This window comes from Haemaphysalis longicornis, unplaced genomic scaffold (genome assembly GCF_048455015.1).
Source record: "Haemaphysalis longicornis isolate Haplotype H1 unplaced genomic scaffold, Haemaphysalis longicornis Haplotype H1 scaffold_1, whole genome shotgun sequence".
Lineage (NCBI taxonomy): Eukaryota > Metazoa > Arthropoda > Arachnida > Ixodida > Ixodidae > Haemaphysalis > Haemaphysalis longicornis.
The window spans coordinates 288,606,722-288,629,530 of NW_027526203.1; the positions used below are offsets into that span (position 1 = coordinate 288,606,722).

Sequence of the window (22,809 nt, forward strand, 5' to 3'; positions counted from 1 at the left end):
GCAACGTTATTAGGGTTGCCAGGTGCTTGCAGAATGATCCGCCACATCTTTTTGTACCTTATAGCCCAAAAGTAGCCCAATGTCGACCTACAAAAACAGCCCAAAAAAGCCAAACCACCAAACTTCCCAGAATTCATCTGCGACGTTTTTTTTTCTTCGGTTGTCTGTTGCGAAAAGCAAAATGTATTTACAAAATTAGCGCTAGCAATATTAGCAAGAATCGCTTCTCCTGAGTACAAACAGTTCCACTAATGTGCAGCGCGGCGTTTTTAAAACACACCAAAAATTACCTCTAATGATGTTAAGTCCTTGCAACGCTTACCACTTCTCATTAGTCCAGATTTTACGTGCGAAATGTTCTTCAATCGACCTTTCTACGGTGATTCTGTTCCGAAAATCGGTTTTTGATATATTGACGAGACTGAACACGTGGTGCAGGAATGTATTACATTTATGGAAGAACACCGCAAACCTTCCCGTTTTGTCTCACGACGGGGAGCATGTCAGAAATGTACACTGTAAGCGAGGCCGATTCATTGTCATGGCAGCGTATATTTCAGACACGCGCCCCATAAGTATCGTAATGCAAAGGGAAAGGTTAACTTTGTATGTGTAATTGTTTCTGTCTCGTTGTTCTTATAGGCTCCGTGCGCTGGTGTTTCGAGCGCGACCGCAGCGCCGCCGAACAGCGGCGCCGTCAAAAATCGGATGTTGGTCAGCCCGAAGGAGCGGCTGTACGGGGCGGAGATTCTGCAGCCGTTGCGAAAAAGTCGAGTACTAGTGCGTATTTCTGTGTATTGCTGGGTCCACGGCTCCCACAACATTTTTAAAAAGGTCGCGCACAGACTGCTGAAAAAATAGTTTATCTCGGTTCTCTTCAAATGAAGCTGAAAGGCGACAGCGATGAATCCGCGCAGTGTGACGTGCAATGTAAACAACGCCGATCGACTTCTGTCCATAAACGTTCGTTTTGCTGTCTTGTGTGAATGTGGTTTACACTCGGGGATCTTGTTTCTGTGCACGTACGCTATCAGCTTCGGGGGGGGGGGGGGGGGGGGGGGCAGCCGGTGCCTTGCGAAACTTGCATAGGCAACGCGACCTTCGTCTTGAAGTTGGAGCAGTGACAGTGTCGGTCGTTTTCTTTTTTTTTGGCGCTGAGCTTGTGCCTACCCCGGCATTTTAGTATTACGTGTTGCTTATGTTTTAACAACCTGTATGGTTTATTCCTCTTCTGAATTACGGTGCTCATCGCTGCGTACCCCTTCCTACGTGTACGCGCGGATCTTCTGCCCGTGTGGCCTCGGCAGCTGCTTTGACGCAGATATCGCGGCCAACTCCATACGACTAACGTTTTGTTGACTCAGACAGAGGGAACAACGGCGTTGGTACCGGTGATAAAACTGGGCCGTAGCTGTCGCTGTTCACAGTTATGAGTTGACGTACGTTGAAACTGCATCAGCATATTTACACGAGCCATGGCACCCGGCATTCCGTCTGCAGCTTGCCCCGCCTACCTCGCCTAGATTCACTGAACTCCTAATAAAGTGCAGTGATGCGTGAGCCGCGTGTTTACAACAGAACTCAAACCGTTCACTGTACCCGCCTTTAACTAAAAGCCGCAGCCCAGGGCCACGCCTGTTATGTGCCCAACGCCATTGCTGGAAACTTCGGATGGCTCCGTTGCGCTCGCTAGCTCCTCCCGGACGCAGACAACATCGTTTGCGGCGTGTTTTTAGCGGCCACGTTTTGCGGTTTTCTTATTAAAAAAAAAACCCCGCCAATATTTCTTATCTCAAACTGTTAAAACGAGCGCTCTGGTTTGAGCAATCAGTCATCGATGGGTATCACGGGTACTACGGGAAGCGCGCAAGCGATGTCAACAACATCCGATAAATGCCTCCAGTGGCCGTAGGTGGCGCTAGTTGTTTAGGCGCCGGTGTCGCCACCATACCAGCGCACGGAGCCTATATAAGTGCAGCATTTTCCTAATAAAGCTAGTTGCAAGTTGCAAGTTGTGTCGTGTATCTTTCTGTGGTCTTACAACTTATTAAAATGACGCTGTTCGCGCGTATCATCGCCGTCAGCTGTTCCGTGGCGTTCTGGTCACCGGAGTGACTGACCTGCTTACATTTTTTTACGAGCCTGCCTAAACGTGGCAGGTTGGATACATTGAAATGTAGTGTTTTAATTCACAACTTTCACCAGCAGTGGCGCCACCACGCGGTGGCCGCCGAAACCAGTCGAAAAATTATACGCCGCTGCGTCGGCTGCACTCACTGCACCCGAACATTGCTCTGTGTATGTTTTTACGTTTAGTTGAGTGTGGGTTCGGGCTAGTTGGTGTCGGTAGTCCCTGGTCTTGCACAGCCAAAAAAGCAGAAAAATAGGCGAAAGACGCTGGAACCCAAGAAGCACAAATGTTGCGCATGCGGTCAGTCCATGGTTGGTGCTGCGTACCGCAGTGCCGCCGCGCGGCAAACCTCCGCTCGTTTCCGCTTGATGTCCGCTTCAAAGAGGAATGGATTGTTATAAGCTTCGAATCAGGAAGCCCGTCACGCACACACACAAAAGGGCCATGCTACGATGGCAGGCGTTGAGTCGCGCGCTGCTATCATCACGTCGACCCCGCCGCGAAAAGAGGCGCAGTGAAAGTGTCGTACTCGTGTGATGAAAGTGTATCGCAATGTTACCATAATCTTCGCACCATGAATGCGCATCGCTAGTTGTCCTAGTCTCGTCGCAAGCTGCCGTCGTCGCGTCGATCCCCCCACGAAGGCAGGCGCCGTGAAATGTTAGTGTAGACGCCACGCACTGGCATCGTCGCGTGGACCACGCCACAAAGGCATGCGTCATGAGATGGCACCGTAGTCGTCACGCGCTGTAAAGGCATCGCAAAGCTGCCGTCGTAACGTCGAACCCGTCACGAGGGCAGGGCTCGTGAAAATGAAGTACTCGCACGCTGAAAGCGTATTACAATATATGGTTCTGTAGTCGTCGCGAACTGCCGTAGTCGAGTTAATTCTGCCGGCAGGCGGCTTAACAAGTGCCACAATTTCGCGACGCCTTCCTTCGTGGTGGGGTAAACTCGAGGCCAAGACACAATGCGATACGTTGTCAGTGGGCGGCACGGCAGGCAGTCTGGGCGGGACACTGCACGGAATTGTTTAGCGGCAAAACAATTATTCAACAAATAAATAAAACGTAGCGGCTACCAGAAAAGGTGGGCGTCCAAATGGTAAATATGAACGCAAAGAAGCCGATATTTTGCGGAGTATGCAAAAAACGCCGACAGCAGCACTCAGTTGCGGTAAAGAGGAAAAATCACGACTCGAGCCAGGCCACTGCCGAACTTCACCCAGCAGCATATGCATAGCACGTCTCGCATAACAAACTTTTCGCCGTCTACAAGTCAGCGTTTCCTCGCCTCCATCTTATTGGCGTTAGGCGTACGTCGCCACTGTGACCCTGTGACACACTACTCTGTGCACAGCTAGCATCCACCGCATACAACCGGCTCAGCCTCATAACCTCTTGAATCGCCATATTGGATTTCCGGTGGCGGCACATACAGCCGCTGAATGTTGCGAATAGCGTCTCAAGCAATGATACAGAATAACTCAAGGATAGCGAAGTAACCAAACAACAATTTTTCCCGCCGACCACAAAATCAGGTCACCCAATTTGGATATTTATAGCCCAAAGTGACTATCTGTGTAGAAGCTGCCGTGTGAATTGCTGCAATTCGCAATTCACACAGCAGCTGTTAAAGAGAGCTCTTCTCCGCGTGCAGCCATTCTACTCACGTACCGTCGCATTCATCTGTCACGCGGCACGCACCAGGCTATTCTATAGTTCTTCCTTCGGCAGGGTACCGGGTTAGCGCAACAGGAAGGCATGTGACTCTTGCTCTGTAAACCCGGGTTCAAATCCCACACGAAACAAAGCGCTTGAAAAGCAGAGCACTTTAGGGGCTCGCCTTGTCGTCGTAACTCGCTCGCTGTACCCAAGTAGAGTCACACGGCGTTCCGTCGTCGCGGCGTGACCCAGAGGCTTCGAAAGCCAAGCGGTTTATATAGTCATCAGGGTTCGAAACTCATGAACCACTGGCGCTTTTCATACATCTTCCTTCTGTTTAGCGCAAAGAAAACTGTAGGTACATTCCAGGCAAAATATACGTAATTAACCGGCAGTGACCGCGTTCATTTAGTTAGTAACGCTCATTGGGTTGGTTTTTACGATAGCAAGCGAAACAAAGTGACAGTGCAACGGCGGCACTGCGGGAGGAAAAGCAAGCACAAAAAGAACAGAACTCCCGCTGGCTCAGTTTCAGGCAAGGGGCGCGCAAGCACTGCGAAGGCGGGAATTTTGAATTACCTTGGGTGGTAGCAGTGAGCGGATAACGGCGCTATAGCCCATTATGGCGAATCGCTGCTCTGCACTTCCGACAGCTTTCACATTGAGTGGAACGGCTTTAATGTTCTATCTATTTTCTCTTTACAGCGGCAACCATTTTGGTATTATTCGTTTTGACGATGAATACCCTTGCTTTTCGCGCTTGATGAAGCCTATAAGGCTTTCGCCTTAAAAAGAGTCGCGCTTAAATTAATCTTCTATGGTGGCTAAGTCTGACATAAATTGAAGGGCACTGAATCTTTTAAAAAGCCGAATGAAAGGTTTCATTATACATAGTCGCTATATATATATATATATATATATATATATATATATATATATATATATATATATATATATATATATATATATATATATATATATATATATATATATATATATATCCGCATTCATCAATCAATTTTGTCATCGGCCAGTGTAAAATGACTATTCTCTCTTTAAAGACGTTGGACAGAAGGTGCGCTGTTGGGCGAGTAGGACAAATTTTAAGCACTATTTTTGTTTGATAAGCATGAGCAGTGGGGAAAGCCAAAACGACAACACTATGCGCTACTCACGGGGTTCACTGCATTCGCCGTCATCCGAATGTTCATCAAGGAGTGGCTTCAATGAAGGAGCTCCGCCACTGAAATTATAGTAGGAGTGGTTCTGTGCCCCGTTGAGTTCCAAGTAGGACTGCAAGAGGCAAACGGATTTTAGAAAGATTTGCTAGAGCTAAATGCGACATTTTTCTACAAGCTTAAGAATTATAGCGGAAATGGCTGCTCACGCGTACATCGATATGATCAACGTTGTTGCAGAAAATACTAACGTGGCTGTTGTTTTGTTCAAAGCTAGCTAGTTGGCTTTAATGTAAGTGATGCAGTAGGAGCTGCGTTAAGGAGCCCTAAAGGCTGACTAACTTTTTGTTTTCTATGAAAAGCTTGAGCTTTCGCATGACTTTCAGCTTTTGTTCAACCATACAGAAGGCATTTTTCGAATTGAAAGAAATATTTATATCTGTCATTTCTCTTCTATCGTTCCTGTTTCCATTTTCCGCGATGTGAAAGAGTGCACCACAAAAGCTGGTCGAAAGCCGGCCCACTAGAAGACCATGGCTAGGTTGTACTGATCCATATGGAGGGTGTAGAAAACTACGGTCACTATGGAAACCATTATAGCTGACTGCAGGAACGGCCACCCAGTCGATTGTGCAAATAATCTCGCAATTCGTGTCCTTCCTTGTAATAAAAATGGAGTATACCACTCGCATTCACGCACGTAGATCCCTTTTCTGCGCTCGTACAAGACGGAAAAGAAATTTGGCCGAAGTCGGAACTGGTACAAAGCCTGCTGATTGTGTGGGCACAGCCTGTTTTATAAAGTTTACTCCCTCAGGTTTCTGTCCATTCGAAAACATATACCGACAAGTTCCCACACACATTTATTTTTCCCTTCACTGATTTTTGTTTTCCTTTATGAAAAACACTCAGACAAGCTCAAACGAATCGTAGTGCTTGGATATTTACGGGGCGGCGACGCCCATTTTACTGTTTTCGCATGAGAGCTGCTGCTGCCCCGAGTGGCCTATTCGTGTTTACGGGACTGGTTAGCTGCCAATATATGCACCTCGTTTTTACACTTCACTGTGCCCTTGACGCACATATTGTCAGTAGAAAGTGAATAAGATAACTAGTGCACACAACAGGATACCAAACAGTCCCCTTTTAATGTACCATAAAACTTTACGAGTTGGGTTTAGTGTGGTGAACTGTGGCAACATGGCCAATATTTCTCGATCCTTGTATCACTTGCTACGATTCTGGTTCGACGATACGAGAACTCCTTCCTTGGTATATTAGGTTGCACTTATCTAGATTCCAAAATCACCAATGAAAACTTCCTTCGTGTAGAGCAAGCTGCTCAAGCATTGAATTCGCGTTGTTCTTCAATAAGAAAACCAAGCATGCTTTTTTGAAAATGCGAGTCGTTTCGAACTCCGTGTTGAAATTTCATCACTGCTATCTTATCGAAGCTAGTTCTTTACCGGTACAAAGATGTGACTTCTGCACCATACACGAACAACATAATCTCCTCGCGGCCCACATCAACACTAATAACCAATAACGTGTTACGAAAAGGGCTGTTGTGGTGCCGGTACCTTATAAGCGCATTCTAATGCTGATAAAGCGTTAAGATCGGGTTTCAGGAAATTTAGAGCGGTCCCATATTTCGCCAAATATTTTACATGTCTAAGCAAAAAGATATGCAATTGTTAAATAGACAGCAAGTGGGGCTTAGCCGGTAGGCAGTGAACAGCAATAACTCACCGCAGAATCCTGTAGTATATCCTCCAGTCTTTGTCTCAGCTCCTTGAACGATGGACGATCCTGTGGCCTTGCTTGCCAGCAGCTCAGCATCATGCGGTAGCTGCGCAGTCAATGAAGAAAGAACGCAGGTCATTCAGCGAGAAACGAAGCTAATTGAATCAGGCGTACTCAATAGTACGGCACGTCCGTGGCGGTAATTCCCCCCCTTTTTAAGCATCCCCGGCGCACGTTTAGCAGAGGAATCACCACTCTAATGACAACGTTGCAGTTAGGCACTTCGAATGTTGCCGGAAATACGACTACGTTGTCCGTCAGTTTCATAGAAACATGACTAATGAAACTTCAGCAAAGCTTGAAAGTGGGCTAGTTGGTGTTTGAACATTTTGAATTACAGAAGAGCGCTGGGCAGCGAAATAATGTAATGTGCATCAAGGAAAACACTGGCTGCCGTAGAATTAGTGTACGTATACATGTGAATGGCGTTTCTTACATTTCTTGAGAGCAATCTTCAGGCTGGTGCATTCGATACCCCGTCTTGAGAAGCTGGAACAGATATTCGGGGCCAACGCCTGGGTATGGCGAGGCGCCTGCAAGGGAAGAGAGTATCCAAAGCGTATTTGCTTTACTTATTTAGCGGTCGAGTGAAGTCAAGCTCGCATATATTGAATTTCGATAACACGCCCATGCTATATGACATGATATAATATTCATTCATGCTGTGTAAAGAGGGTGGCTGCTGGCCCAAAATTTGGATGCAAACTTAGCGCTTTCCTTCTCTGCACTTATTGTTACGCTTCCACTCGTATACCATGGGGAGGCACTGTGCAGCTGCGCACCAGGTCACAGGCTCGAATGCGGGTCACGAAGGTTGTATTTGTGACAGAACCGCCAGTATTTACGAGGTTTTGGCGCACAATGATGGCTCTTAACTGTTACGAAATAATTCCTAGCCGTCTAACACAGAACACCTAATCGGTTAAGGAAATGCGCTAAACTTCCATATCAACAGTTTAATCGACTTCTGTGCGCACGGCGATGGCACAGCCCGGCACACGAAGTGAGTGCACAGCAGTTCTTCATAAGCATGACGGCGGTTTTGTCCACGTTCATGAGGAACGGCCTATTGAGGCCATACGAATCGGGAGCCGTGATCGCGCGGGTGCAAGTAATGGTGCATTTCGTCGGTACGGCGACTACGTAAATTCAACTTGCGTCCATGTTGCAGGTGAGCTTGTGGATTTAGCTTTCGCGTTGCACAATTCTTGTGAGCCTATCACTCAATAGGCTCAAAGCCCAGTCCACTGTTGGTGCAGCAATGATAATTTGAGCAGCATATTAATTAGCGTGGCAATGCTCCTTAATTAGCGCAGATGGCGAGAAAGGCACGTAGAAGCGTGTGATAAGAGAATTTATTATAAAACCACATATCAGCTCGCAGCGACTAGTGGTAACAGCGCTGCCCGAAAAACAGAAAAAATAAATCTAATCAGTTTCCAAGTACTCCGGGCAGCCTACACTTTGCACAACAATTGTCTATGGTGGTGAAACAATTAAGCTACTCTGAAATCAATGCACAAAAAGTTCACATGTGTTCAAAGAAAGAGTTCAGAAACTCGTTGAAAGTCATTACGGCACAATAGTGGTGCTCAGGATGTTATTCCTGACCACTATGAAACGCGTGGACCAGCGTAACAGGAAGGCTTCTTCATCTAGAACTGCCAACTCATTGTCTAAGTGATTCATAAGGATTGACCGCACACGCCACAGCAGTGAAACAGTACCGGTTGATGGGTGTTTTGGCGTCTCTATACGTATCTACGAGGAACGAATGTGCCTGCGACCAGTCTAGGAAAGTTGCGCGCAAGGGGCCAGTGTCTGTCTGCGGGCGCACAACGTGGCCATCCGCCAGACGACCAAGTTCGGTAGCAATGGATAGCTTAGTAGCCATTGGCGCGGTTTGGTTTCTTGTAGAGATCCAAACTGGGTAGGGTGATTGATTTTGCTCTTGCTTTTTACAACGGAGCTGTCGCGCTAGGTTGAACCTAACTTCGTCTTAAGTGTTGCAGGGCCCGCTCGTGCACCCGGATATCGTCAGCGGCCCGTACTTGATCTGCGCCTGCCAACTCTAAACGCCCGAGGCAACTGTAAACGCCCATTGCAATGTGGAACTCAAGTTCAAATACGCCCGTGATGACAACACGTAGAATAACGCTGTGCATGCTTCTTGTTGTGCCCGCAAAACGGCCTTGTCAAACATTCGGAGGACTGGTCATCTCTGCCCGCCGCGAAGTTGTAGTAGTGATCCTTACAAGGAGAGGGGGAACAGGAAAGCACTCGTTTGTAAGCCTTGCCTCTAAGGCCAGGGCGCGCAAAGTTTGCGCTTGGCACACAGAGACGCTAGGAACCGCAGGCCACTTCTCCGTTTTCGACATTCCTCGTCGCCTTTCTCTAAGGAGAGGGACAGCTGCGGGCCACACCATGTAGTTGCACAAAAATTAAAAAGGCGGGCCTATATCTCTCGGTGTCTCTGTTGCAGTGTTCAGTTGGTCGAAGCGATGTTCTTTTCAAAATCCGGTCCTTGAGGGCTCTCGGTTTATGCTACCCTGAGAGACATAAGCCCGAGTGAAACACCAACTCATCTCTCGAACGTAATAAAAAAACGAGGAAAATGAAGAAAACACATCATCGACTTGTCAACACGCGGTGTATGACTTGAGCGCGTTCACTTGAACACAAAAGCGAACTGTGCCCGTAGAGTGACACCCCGCAAGTGAGCATCATAGTTTGGGAAGCCCGTAAGCTTCGGAACGTTTGCGCACCAGAGGGAGTATATTTATGAGAAGGCTATTCAAAGAAGCGGCGTTCTACTCGTAATCTCCGGCTAGAAAAGTGATATAATCGTCGCCAACTATAGCAGCAATAAAAATTGACAATAGGTGTAAATATTGCTCTTGGACAGCTTCTCTGAAATAATTACGCCATGATTCAACGCGCGGGAAACCTGCTGAGGACCGGACATTGTTGAGGACCCTTTTTTGTGCATTCGCTTTACATGCTTAGAAAATTGATACGCAGGGCTAAAAAAATGCTCTTGTGGCCGTGCATGCAGCATCAGTTCGCTTGGGAATGTTTCTGATGATTTTTTTCAGCACTATACGCAATCACTCAGTGGAGTGCCACACGTTGTTGATAGAAATGCCTCAATGGCCATCTCCTGCTAAATATAACTCAAACGCACCTACCAACTGAAATGGCATCAAAACCGCTGAATTTCTAGTCATACAAATAAAAAGAGTTTCTTACCCAGAGTGACTATTTCCCAGAGAACGACGCCGAATGACCATCTGGAACAAAGCAGCCCCGTTTAAATTATGAATTCTGTTAAAATGTCTTCCTCGCTTGATCTACACACATAAGTGATAAAAAGGTGAAAGGTTTAGACACTTCCCTTTGCCCAAGCAGGAGCCCATAGTGCCGGGAGATCCTGGTACGCCTTCTTTAGTAACAATATCTTGCTCTTCTAGACCAACGATCTCTAGGTCTACACGTATGATATTCGTTATAAACTTTCGTCAGACCATGAAGAGAGATTTTGTGAGCCGCCTCTAAAGATATCTTAAGTGCTCTCTTTTTGCAATGCCATGAGGATCAATTATTAAAGTAAATATTTAGAGTTCTTAATGATGGCGTCTGTAACGCGGAACCCCGTGCAGGAAAGCCAACGTTCTCTGACGATGATGATGAATAGTTGTGGGTGAAGTGAAAGAAAAAAAAAAGGCTTTAATGGCCGGAATTGAAGCTGGGTCCCTTGCGTTATGAAGCCGGTGCCTATCCTATTGCCCCATTTCGACATGGTAGATGTGGTTTGGAAAAATCAGACGACAACCAAAGAATCCGTCACGACAAAGCTTCGCGTTCAACCATCGCCGTCGTTAGACGGAGGGGTGCGTGATTTTTCCGTTTGGAGCTTACAGCGCTGGTCGCAAAACATACACTCAGGAACCCGGGAGCTCGTGAGTAACCGTCCCGCACTTTTATGCGACTTGTGCAATTTATGAATCCCCGGTTCACATGCTTTCTATGACACATGATTATTATGGACCGCACCATTTGTAGCACACACAATCAGCAACCAGAAAAATTTGTAGACCCTCCAATAAGCCCCCAATAATGTAGAGACACCCTTCTTGTCGTTGGGAAGCCCTGTAAATGCCTTCCCGTATGCTGGCATTTTTCTTCAGGTTTTCTTGCCCCGCTTAGCGAACGCGAGCAAACTGAAAGCTAATCTAACGGCGGTAAGGACTACATTTGAAGCGTCACCTGGAAAGTTATCTTGAGAGGGCCTACACATCAAGGCGGTTAGGTGATTAGTCAAAAAACTGCAGAGAAGCTACAGGTTTACATATTAACAGCTACGTTTTCTCTGTAGAACACCTGATGCTTGATCCACTTCTCCTTAGCATAGGTGCAATAAGGAAAGTTCCTTGTGGTATTAGGGGTTGGTATTGTAAAGGCACGCCCTAAACTGGAATGTTTGAATTCTGAAGAACCTGCAAGACTTCTCTACAATCAAACAGAAACCCGTGAAGGACACTAGACAATCATAAGCCTCTATGCTTAACTCTCTATTACACTCTATAAGAATCTATGTTTAACTAAAATGTGAAAACCAATAGCAACACACCCTCGGCGCAGCATCAAATCATTTTAGGATAATGATTAGTGATATATCTGATAAAGCATTTTTAACGCTTATTTTAAATGAATGGCACTTCTAAAATTTCGCGAAGAGGGAACAGTGATATCTTAGTTACTGATTGTGTGATTTTCTTTCTCAGTAGTGATTCAAAAGCTAAAAAAATGAAGGAAGCTCGCACAAACGCATAAGGCATGCAGGTGGCGGACCTGCACGCAACCTTCACGACCATCCAGACGGTTAAAGTCCACGATTGCAGCCGATTTGCTTCTTCTTCGCTGCCGCAACGACCTTTACTCCAACATTGTTGCTATAAGTGTGAGCTTCCTTCATTTTTTGGAAGTGATAATCATTGGTCATTACCTTGGAGGGGCATACGCAATGACGTGTATTTCTCGTTGTGAGCAACTGTTGCCACGATTACGGCGAATGCCGGAGTCTTTCTCGTTCCGAGCAAGTGCTGCCACTGTTACGGTGAATGCTTCAGTTTTTTTTTTTTGGTCAATCTTGGCCAATCTTTCTAAGTGGGTATGTTAACTTCAAAAACATGCGTAGGGGTCACTGGGTGGTCGTCGCGAGGCACGCACTCGGCAATTTCTTGGTATTTAAAAATACCAACTGCGAAGACAAAAAATCGCGTTCGCTAAACAGCTTCGTTGGTAATACATCATTCGAGGAAGTTTTTAAGCCATTTTGTTGATGGGGTTTGCTCGAACTTATCAAAGTATAGGGCTGATAAAAAAAGAAGCACTACACACGGTAGCCGATTGTACGCCTGCTGGTGAAGGTCACCGTGAGATGGGCAGGTAGAAATAATGAGAGGAACTATGTGTACTCACACGTCGCTTTTGCTGGTGTAGATTTCGTCTTCCAGAGATTCTAACGCCATCCATTTCACGGGGACCCTACCCTGCACCAGGTTAAGCAAGAAAACATCAATTCGCCTGCACGACACAATCAGTTGTTTTGGGATTTCTTTGATGACGGGGCCAAGTTGATGATTCAGTCCGAATGTTTCTCAATGACGGCGTAAATCCATTATTTTGTAAGTGACTATTTTTCTTAAAGTTGGAGCGTTGGCCGGAGCACCATTGCTCACTGCCAGTAACTTTTCGTCTCCATGTCGGCGTGATTCGAGTTTTTTCCCTGAGTATTGCGTGTAGCCAATGGTGCGTAGCGCATAGCCAAACCTACTGGCTATGCCATCCGCCAATCGGCTAGTCTGCAATGAAACCATGTTACCAAATAGGCTAAAAGTGGGAAGCTCACAACGGCACAACTCCCACACGCACCATACTATACGCGGGAGGTCTAGAGCTTCCATGGTTTTCAGTAGAATTTCGGTTTATTCTTCCCTTCACCTTCCTCCAGGATGTACTTATATTTTCGTCCCACGGTGACACCCGATTTTATTTGTGGACACTACAAAAATTTAGAGCCCTTCACTACTGCGAAGATCGAAGATTAGTGAAGCTTTATTGGTGGATAACACTAGTTATTTAACTATAGTGACTAACTATATTGATCGAATAAAGACATATATTTTCCTTAGAATTGATTCTAAATCAATTCCCATGATATGACAGTGTTTATCGTAGCTTATTTATTTAACCCCTACAGTGCTTATCGCAGGAGGATCGAGACGCGAGGGAAAAAGCGTCACATGTGGGCGGCGAGGAGAGGGACATTCACGTGACAAAACCCTTGTCTTTCGACGACATTTACAGCCAAGTAAGCAGATACGCGGCCAATTATATTCTTTCGTTCTGCGTGCAAACCTTTTTTTTTTTTTCTGGTTGATTCAACTGGAATGCCTGGCTCACGGTGAGCCATTTTTTCATCGATATTATTTTCAGCCAATTAACAACAGCGAAGGCATTTGTTTGTTTTTTGTGCCTAAAATACTCTGTCGCGTTAGTTGCAAACGCTTTGCCCAGCAAAATACGCGTGGTGTTATACTGCAGGCGGTTACATTTCTAACAGGGAGCACTCTCTCGAACGTTCGAAAGCTGCCTTCGTCACATGCACACATCGGTGACTGAACAGGGACGGGCGTCCGCTCTGCCCATATCCAGCGATGCGTCCACAAGCCCGTGCAGGAAACCCAGCGCGTTCTTACCCTGAGCCACCGAAGGTAACGCTCGAAATTTCCTGCCTGCCCTAATCGCTTACAAAGCATTGAACACGTATCAGTACTTATCACCACACGGGTCTCAGGAGGAACCCGTTTTCGCGTACACGCAACGCTGCCGTAACTTAGTTTGTGTAATCATAAATCCATTATATGATCCCGGAAACACATTTTCGTATAAGCAGCCGGACTTATATAAATAACCAGGTTAAGGAATTCTGTCAACAGTCTTTAAATATTCAATTTCGCAGTGCCCATGCGTATTACAAAATAGTTTTGTTATGGTCCATTTTCCCCAGACGTCAAGATTGCTTCAAACTGGTTGCTTCAATCAACTTTTCTACAAGAGAAGAAATATTCCAGTGACAGTGATAGTCATACTCTGCTTTTCTTTAGGTAGGTGTCGCCTTCGTAGACATCTCGGCTGAGGCCAAAGTCGGAGATCTTGATGACGTTTCCTTGAGCCAAGAGGATGTTCCGTGCTGCCAAGTCTCTGTGAACCAGCTACAACAGCGAGTAAGGAAGGGGGAAGGAAAATAACTGTTAAAGTGACTGATCACCGTAACAAAATGAGCTGTTAGCGAACTAGCTAACATTGAAGCAAACAAAAAAAGTGTCCGAAATTTCGAGGACATTTAAGCGCTTCTTATGGTGCAGTGATAGTTGAAGCAATAGTATCCCGCTGCCGCACACATCTGCCGGTATTTTGGGCACCGCCATAGCGTCCTGGATCTCTAATGACTGCTGCGTCGCTGAGTAAGGAAGCGCCATCGGTGCAAAGCTCGACGCGGCTCGTGAGGATATTCCCTTTTCCTGTCGTAATCATCGCCGACATTTCACCTTTGCGCCTTTTCCTTCCCTCTGTTACTACGGCTGAGAGCCTCAGTCAGTCGTCATTGCTTGGCCTATATGTGAGCTTAACGTTGGGCGTGCTACGACGTGCCAAGCAACGTCCATCTCGCTGTACACAAAGCTACGGGTAACGAATGAAAACGTGAGAGCTCAAATCGTAGCGTTAGGCCTAAAGTGAGGGCGGCATATACTTGCGTTCGCATCGCCAAGGAAAGACGACAATTATTGATGCGAAGTTATTTGTAACTATACAGGTCGAAAATCCGGCCTTCATGGAACACAAAATAGCCGCAGATGGTAAAGAAAATGGCCAACTGCTCGAAGAGCAAAAAAAAAAAAAAAGAAAAAACGACGGACCAATGAGTGCACGGGACGACTCCACATTTCTCAGGGAGAGTTTTGTAAACAAAGTAACTAATTAAGCTGAAGGCGAAATTTCGTACATTTGGCTCTGGGTGGGATGAAAAAGCGGGGTCTCCAAAATGCTAGAGGAGGACTGTATCTCCGGACGAGCACAGCTCGATGATTCCCGCAGCTCAGTAAAGGGGTTCACAGTGAATGAGTTACTGTCTTCGACTGAGAAACGTGTGTTAGGAGCATGTGCTGCGGCATACAGCAGTAATTTCATCGTGTCATTACAGGAGTAGCGATTAGGCGGCTAGCAAAGCACTATCCGCCAATAGCGTGAACAAGGGCGAATGGCGAAGCTTCTCGGTCGTAGTAACGAGGAGAGGGAAAAAATACGACGAAGAGGGAAAGGAATGATGGCACTAATGACCGGACACAGACTCTAATAACAGCTGCCGTTAGAAGCTTGCGGCCGATTCCCCAATTCCCACAGCCGTAATGATTTCTCCTTCAAAGCCCGTAAGAAGACTTAAATGCCCAATGATTTTTTTTCATACAAGTAATTGGGAAAATTACACCTTTGTGCTGACGCTGCTGATGTTCATGATGACGGCGGGTACACACGACTATTCAAAAATACGCTCCTCCAGAATTAGTCATCTGGGCGCACGCACTGACATTTTAATAAATGCATATTTTAACGCATTTCAAGAAAATGGATACAGCATCTAATTGCTGCCTTTATGATTCCTGCATTGGGCCTTCAGGCCAGCAGGCACGAATGATGAATTCCTGCCTTGTTTGGTTCTTTGTTTAACAGCATATATTACCCTGGTGAAGGAAGGAAGGAAGGAAGGAAGGAAGGAAGGAAGGATTGATTGATTGATTGATTGATTGATTGATTGATTGATTGATTGATTGATTGATTGATTGATTGATTGATTGATTGATTGATTGATTGATTGATTGATTGATTGATTGATTGATTGATTGATTGATTGATTGATTGATTGATTGATTGATTGATTGTAGGGTTTAACGCACCGACGCAACGCAGGCGATGAGGCTCACCGTAGTGGAGGGCTCCGGATTTATTTCGACCACCTGGGGATCTTTAACGTGCGCCGAAATCTCGTACACACGGGCGTTTTTGCTTTTCGCCCCATCAGAAAAGCGGCCGCCGCAGCCGGAAATCGAACCCGCGACCTCGTGCTCAGCAGCGCAATGCCTCAGCCACTGAGCCACCGCGGCGGGTCCTGGTGAAGGCAGTATATTCAAGTAAATCTAAAGTGAATTCATTCTTCTCCATCCCCTTTTTTTTTTCACTTTGAAAAAGCTCTTGGAACGATCCAACAAAACCAAAACTTCTTAGTTGGTTCGTATTTCTTTCGGCGCCATCACTGTTTGTAGGTAAAATGCCAAAAAATTTGGTGTCGTTGTCCCCATGTTCAAATGCAGTGAACAGTGTTTCGTACTTTGCCTCACCGAAACTCCATTTGCCACAGGGCTGCAACTTTTCTTTCACTACCCCGCACAGGCGAATTCAGAAGTGACTCCATCCGAGAAGGACAACTGCAATTGCTGTTACAACTGCTTGTAAGTGTCCGTGACTGGTCATTACATCATGAATCCTCCGTAACGAGTGAATTTTATTTCGCTTCGCCATTATATACGCATATTTTCGGCTAGCGATCTGACAAAGCCGTAAATGAAGTCGCATTTGCTTTTTTGCCTGAAAGGGACCCTGAAACATTGCTTTTTCAACTTTTTTTTCTAAATCTGACACGCTTTCAGAACTTTGACAACAAGCGCACGTAGTACTTAGATAAGGTGACGACAAAGTCCCTTTCTAAATATGACTGCCCTAAGCCAATCAAAAAACTTCGAAACTGGCTCAATACATTTCTCCTTCTATTTCGGCCGGGGCATTGTTTGCCCGTTTGAATTACGTAGAATCATCGCGGCTGATGGCCGGCTTACTTTTAGGTGCAGCAATAAACGCATTTGATAGCCCCTTTAAAAAAAATTGCGGCAGAGCAGAGGAGGAGCTGAAAGGTGCGTGTCTGCTTCACGGCAAGCAAATCATGCATTCCTGCTCTGTGCTGCCGATAACATATCACTGAACGTGCTTCTAAGCACGCAGGAAATAGTGAAATCATTTATGGGTAGTGTCTTTCACGTACGTATTTAAAGGGACACAGCAAAACTTTTTGGAACTTTTGTCTAAATCCCAAATGCTTTAAAGGGGTCTAAATAAGGTGGCGAAGGCTATAAGGCCTGGAGCTTTCACCCTTTCCCCGTGGTCAAAGCGCTGTGGTGAACAACCTAGATACACTTGCAATAGCGCTTGCCCTCCGAGGTTTGTTCGGATTTTTATTCTTAGCAGCCGGCGCATGCACCGCCTTCAACTGCTGCGTGGCACTGCTTTTCGTGTCAGCCGTGCTAGCGATGGCACGAGAGTTCTCGCATAGGGGAAACTAGCGTTTGAAGGCCAGATAGGAGGGCTCCAAAAGCAGCATGCCCGCTCACAACAATAATTGATTTCCCCTATACCCGCCGCGGTGGCTCAGTGGTTAAGGCGTTGTGCTGTGAGCACGAGGACGCGGGTGGATTCCCGGCCGCGGCGGCCGCTTTACTGATGGAGGCTAAACGCGAAAACGCCCGTGTGTTTGAGATTTCGGCACACGTTAAAGGTCCACAGGTGGTCAAATTTAATCCGGAGCCCTCCACTACGGCGCGCCTCATCGCCTGCGTTGCGTCGGCGCGTTAAACCCTACAATCAATCAATCACCTACGACTAGCGGCCCGCTTGCATTTCTTGCATGCGGCGCTGTTGAGGCGAACAGGTCTCGGAGCCGGGTAGCGCAGAAATGACACCATAGCCGCAGTTATTCGGTCACCGTTTTATGAAGCCGCGCCGACGACGATCCCCAGCGCAATCTTTCACCGCACTACCATCCCTTTTCACACATTTGTGAACTGACTTTCAGCAGTAGTCCGGATCTGGCAAGCGGCGACGAGTTCTAGCTGCAGGGGTGTGTGCCGATTCATGCGTGGTCCATGTCCAACATAAAGGCAGATGGTTTCTGCGGTCCCGTGCGTAGCGTTTGCGCATGTAGAAGGCGCTTCGTCCTTGTCAGCATTATTCATATCTTGTTAACGACGCGCTATATCAGGAAAATCAGCTGAGCTCGTGTGACGGATGGCGACCATCGTTATTCGTTCCTATACAAAAATACGCCGTTGCGGAGTGTCGCTCTCCAAGATGCCGCACGAGCCGCCGAAACCACTTGCGGCTTCCTCCCAAAGCCGGAAACGCTGATTGGCTGTAGCATTTGATGAAACCTGCCAATAGCGGCCCCGTAGTCTTCAGCCCCAGCTGCTTTACACAGGCTACGTCAGAGGCAAAAAAGCTACGTCAGAGCTCCGTTGAATGGTGGCAAGACTTCCCATATAATTAAGGAAGGAAAAGAACGCTTATCTAGCGATAGCGTGCTTGAAATCGAGAATATTTAGAGCATCTTTAAGACCGTACTCAACAAACCCATCCAGTACTTGGAATAAGGCGTCGGAAACTGCATCCGACAAAAATTGCGGCTTATTACCATAAGATAACTTAGAAACTTTCTCAAAAGATTTTTCTGTCTTCCCGGTCTTGGCATTCTTCGACCGCTGGAATTACGCCATTACAACGGTGTAGCGGCATTGGCCAGCTTTCCTTTAGTTGAAGCAATGAATGCATTCGACAGCCACTTAAAAAAAAAAGCCGCAAAAGCAAAGCAGAAACGGATGGCGTATCAGCTGCGACGAGCAAATCTCGCAGTGGCCCTCCATGCTGGCGATAACTTTAGATTTCGCAGTGCTTCCAGACGCAAATGAAAGAGTGAAAGTGTTTATAGGAGGTGCTGCAGAGTCCTTTTAAAGGGGCCTTAAATAGTTCGAGACTCCAAGTGCGCTATCGCTAAATGAACGTTCTTTTTTTTTCCCTTGTTTCCATATCAAGTCGTACCACCATTCAACGGAGCTCTGACGTAGCTTTTTTGCCTCGGACGTAGCCTGTATGATGCAGCTAGCCCTGAACACTACGGCGCCGCTATTGGTGGGTTCCATCAAATGCTGCAGCCAATCAGCGTTTCCGGCTCTGGGGGAAGCCGCAGGTGGTTTCGGCGGCACGGGCGGCGTATACGAGAGGGTCACTCCGGCATGGCGTATCTTTGTAGGAACGAATGTTGATCGTCGCCATCCGTCACACGAGCTAAACTGAGTTTGTAGTTACATATGGCGTGTTGTTTACAAGATATGAATAACGATGACAAGCACGGGCGTATTCTGCAGGCAGAATCACTAGCCCGTCAACGGTGGTTGGACTGGTGCGCCCCACTAGGCCCATCTTTTACCAGCGCGTCCACCTGGCGCACGTTTTGTCGTATGGAGCGTGGTGCGCCAGAAGTTTGATTGATTGTGGGGTTTAACGCGCCGACGCAACGCAGGCGATGAGGCGCGCCGTAGTGGAGGGCTCCGGATTAATTTTGACCACCTGGGATCTTTATCGTGCACCGAAATCTCGTACACACGGGCGTTTTTGCTTTTCGCCTCCATCAGAAAAGCGGCCGCCGCGGCCGGGAATCGAACCCGCGACCTCGTGCTCAGCAGCGCAACGCCTTAGCCACTGAGCCACCGCGGCGGGTGGTGCGCCAGAAGTGGCCAAGCAGGTCTTTCCGAAGTACAACCAAGCTCCTCCAGCATTTCTCACCTTGTCAGATAGGAGGTTCCACGAGAGGCTGGGTCGCACCCAAGCCAGGAAGACCTTTACTGGATACAGGCTTCATTAACCATGGCTAAGCTCCTCGCAGCCTTTGACAAGGCTAAACTGCGCACAGCGCTTGTTCTCTCTACGCATAGGCAAGGAACACGCGGGGCACTTTGTTTTGGAGCTAGGCGTGCCTCAGGGCTCCGTACTGTCTCCAGTGCTGTCCTATTACCCTTGGTGTGGCAGCTGGATAGCATACCGGACACGTTCTTTCTCGTCTATGCGGTCGATATCACTGTGTGGTCAGTGCACGACAAATTGTCTAATCAACAAGCAGGTCTACAGGCTGCCGTGGACATTACCTCACAGTGGTGTTCACTTGTTTGCCTGGAGCTGTCTCCATCAAAAACTACTTACATGTCTATCGCAAATCGTAAAGGTCGACAACGGCTGTCGCAGACACCGATTTTTAAATGGTGAACCACTTGCCGCCACCGATCATATGCGTATACTGGGCTGGAAATCAGTGCAGCTGGATCGGCATCCTCATGGATCCGCTCCACTCGACAAAAGACCACCAGTATGCTACACTTGTTCCGCCGATCGGCCAGAAGTCAGAGGGCGGCTGCTGTCGAGTCATGCCTACGCTAGTGCGTGCAATCTTCCAGCCTCGACTCGTTTACCAAGCCCAGTTTCAACACCTTACCTAGCGCGACTGGGGTCGCTTTGAAACTGCAAATAGAGAAGCAATGCCAGTTATCACCGGACTCGCATGACCTCTATACCGACACTTCAAGTCGAGGTGCAACTGAACACACTGAATTGAAATTGTACACCCGCGTCAATCGATCGGCACGTCGTTTAAAAATTCAATCAATTCCCACCGCGGCAACACTTGCACACTACTATGATCATGCTTCGCCTCTGCTACCTCGCTCAGCGGAACCACCTCCATGGCAGCGACCTCGGGCTACGGACAACCGGCCTCTAGGATGCATAAAAAGCATTCACCATCAAGTGTACTACCAGGCCAACCCACCGCTCTTTATTGACTCGCCAGAGGGCCTCCAAGCGCATGTTGACGCAGGGGTAGCCGACGGCATCCTCTCCACAAGCCTTGTTTGCCCCACTATGTCATCCATCAACCAGACACGCACGTATTTCACGGAGGCGCTACTTCCTTCTGTGTTGGCGGAGATGGTTGCCATTCGTGTTGGCCTGAGCGCTTTAGCTTCTGAGCTGTGCGCTGATGCAACACCGTGCTTGGTATTATACACGGATTCCACCCAGGCTGCTCTAGAGCTCCGGCGCGTAAACAGTACACTGGGTGTTACATGTGAGGTGCACAAGATACTGCAATCATTCCCGGGCCCTGTTAGCGTCCTCTGGACCCGCCGGAGTACGACCACGCATGCTCTCGCCGACTCGGCCGCTCATCCGCAGCAAGTGGTGTACCCGCTCCCGTATCTGCAGCTGTCACTGGAAAACACCCTACTAATTAAAAAGATATTCTTTGGTGCTCCACGCGCGCCCTTCTCCCTCCGCGTGGGTCTGACCTTCCTTGCGGCTTAACCCGCCTTGAAGAGGTCGGTCGGGCTTCGGGGAATCCGCCTGGGCGTCGCACTGACGCCTGCTGCGCGAGCAACGTGGACTTCTAGTCTTGCGGATCCCTCCCCGACCTGCCCCCACTGCCCTGCCCCGGTTGCTGAGGCGACATTGGAACACTTCCTAAGGACGTGTCCAGGGCTCCAACCAGCCCGAGCTCGACACATGGGGGCCACAGGACATCGCCCAGGCCGCCCTCCCGAATTCATCGGTGGACGCACGGCCCCCTTTACAAGAAACTCTCGGAATTCATTTCGGAAACTGGACTGTATAGTTTCCTGTAGTGCACCACATCACTGTGGGTGTTTTTTTCCCTTATGTGTCGTAGTTCTGTCCTGGTTTGTCCATTGTTTCCTTGTTACTTTTGCCCTGTGGCAAAACGACGCAATAAAAAAAAGCCCGCCCGCCCGCATATTCCCACGGGGGGAACACGAGTAAATGCGTCGCATAGGGGTGATTGTATTGCGCGAGCGTTGCGTAATTGGGTAGTTTGTGGTTACCGTTTGGATGTGGGGAGGGTTTCGTCTTTATTATTTTTATTGTTGATTTTGGGACACAGGAAGGACAGGTGAGGGTATTGTGATCATTATTATATTTGAGCGCAGGTGACTGAATTCCGAGCGGCCGCTCCGCCCCTTATATATATACACTGCGCGCGCTGTCACGGGAGAGGAGTATGGGGGAGAGAGGCGCATGCGCACACTTCCGTATACAAGCGCGCGCCCTTTCCACACCCCCCACCGCGCTGTTATCACGCAGCTGGCACGCCGCTAGCACGCCGCTATCACGTGTACACCTGCCGCAGTTGCTGCTGAGCGCGACGAAGCGCACAGGCCAACTACTGCGGATGCGCGCGCAGACGCGTTCCTCCCGCACCGCTCCAGCTGCTGTTTAGAGCGACGAGGCGCACGGGGCAGCTACGACGCATGCGCGCGCAGACGCGCTCCTGCCGCACCGCCGCAGCTGTGGTTGAGAGCGAGCTGTTTTTGAGAGCGAGGAGGGTACGGGGGAGAGACGCGCACCTGCGGAGGGAGCGTGGGGACGGCGCCGACAACATCGACGAGTGACATCGCGAGCCTAAGAAATGCTCCGCATTTAAAAAAGCGCTACAGACGCGACCGTGGCAACCACCTGCCTTCACGGTGGACATGGACTGCGCACGAATCGGCACACACCGCGGCAGCTAAAGCTCGTCGCCGCGTGCCAGATACGGACTAACGGTGAAAATCAGTTTACAAATGAGTGAAATGGAATGATAGTGCGGTGAAAGATTGTGCTGGGGATCGTCGTCCCCGTGTCTTCGTAAAACGGTGTCCGAATAATTGCGGCGATGTTGTCTTTTTTGCGCGACCCTGCCTCGGAGATACCTGTTCGCCGTGACAGCGTCGCATGCAAGAGGCGCAAGCGGGCCGCTAGTCGTAGGTAGAAATCTTCAAATATTGTGAGCGAGCATGTTGCTTTTGGAGCCCTCTTATCTGGCCCTCAAACGCTAGTTTCCTCTATGCTAGAACTGACGGGCCCTCGCTAGCAGGGCCGACGCGAAAAGCAATGCCACGCAGCCCACGCAGCCAGTAGTAGGCGGAGCATGCGCGCCAGCTGCTAAAAATGAATAGCCAAACGAACCGCGTACCGTGGCCAATGGCTGCGCGTTCCTCGGAGAGCGAGTGCCCTGAGAAGTGTCTCTAGGTTTTTGCTCGAGCTCGTC

The 22,809-nt window shown here is 48.2% G+C and overlaps 1 protein-coding gene across 1 annotated transcript in view; it reads right to left on the bottom strand.

The window, feature by feature from the left end:
- The window catches only part of Ret (protein kinase receptor Ret oncogene), a 324,724-nt gene that overhangs the window by 21,486 nt on the left and 280,429 nt on the right, over positions 1-22,809 (bottom strand). Inside the window, exons 16-21 of the mRNA XM_077679579.1 lie at positions 13,931-14,053; positions 12,258-12,328; positions 10,026-10,066; positions 7,213-7,309; positions 6,723-6,822; positions 4,971-5,088 (exon numbers count right to left, since the gene is read on the bottom strand). Of these exons, the coding sequence (XP_077535705.1) occupies positions 4,971-5,088; positions 6,723-6,822; positions 7,213-7,309; positions 10,026-10,066; positions 12,258-12,328; positions 13,931-14,053 (550 nt within the window). The remainder of the gene's footprint in view (positions 1-4,970; positions 5,089-6,722; positions 6,823-7,212; positions 7,310-10,025; positions 10,067-12,257; positions 12,329-13,930; positions 14,054-22,809) is intronic.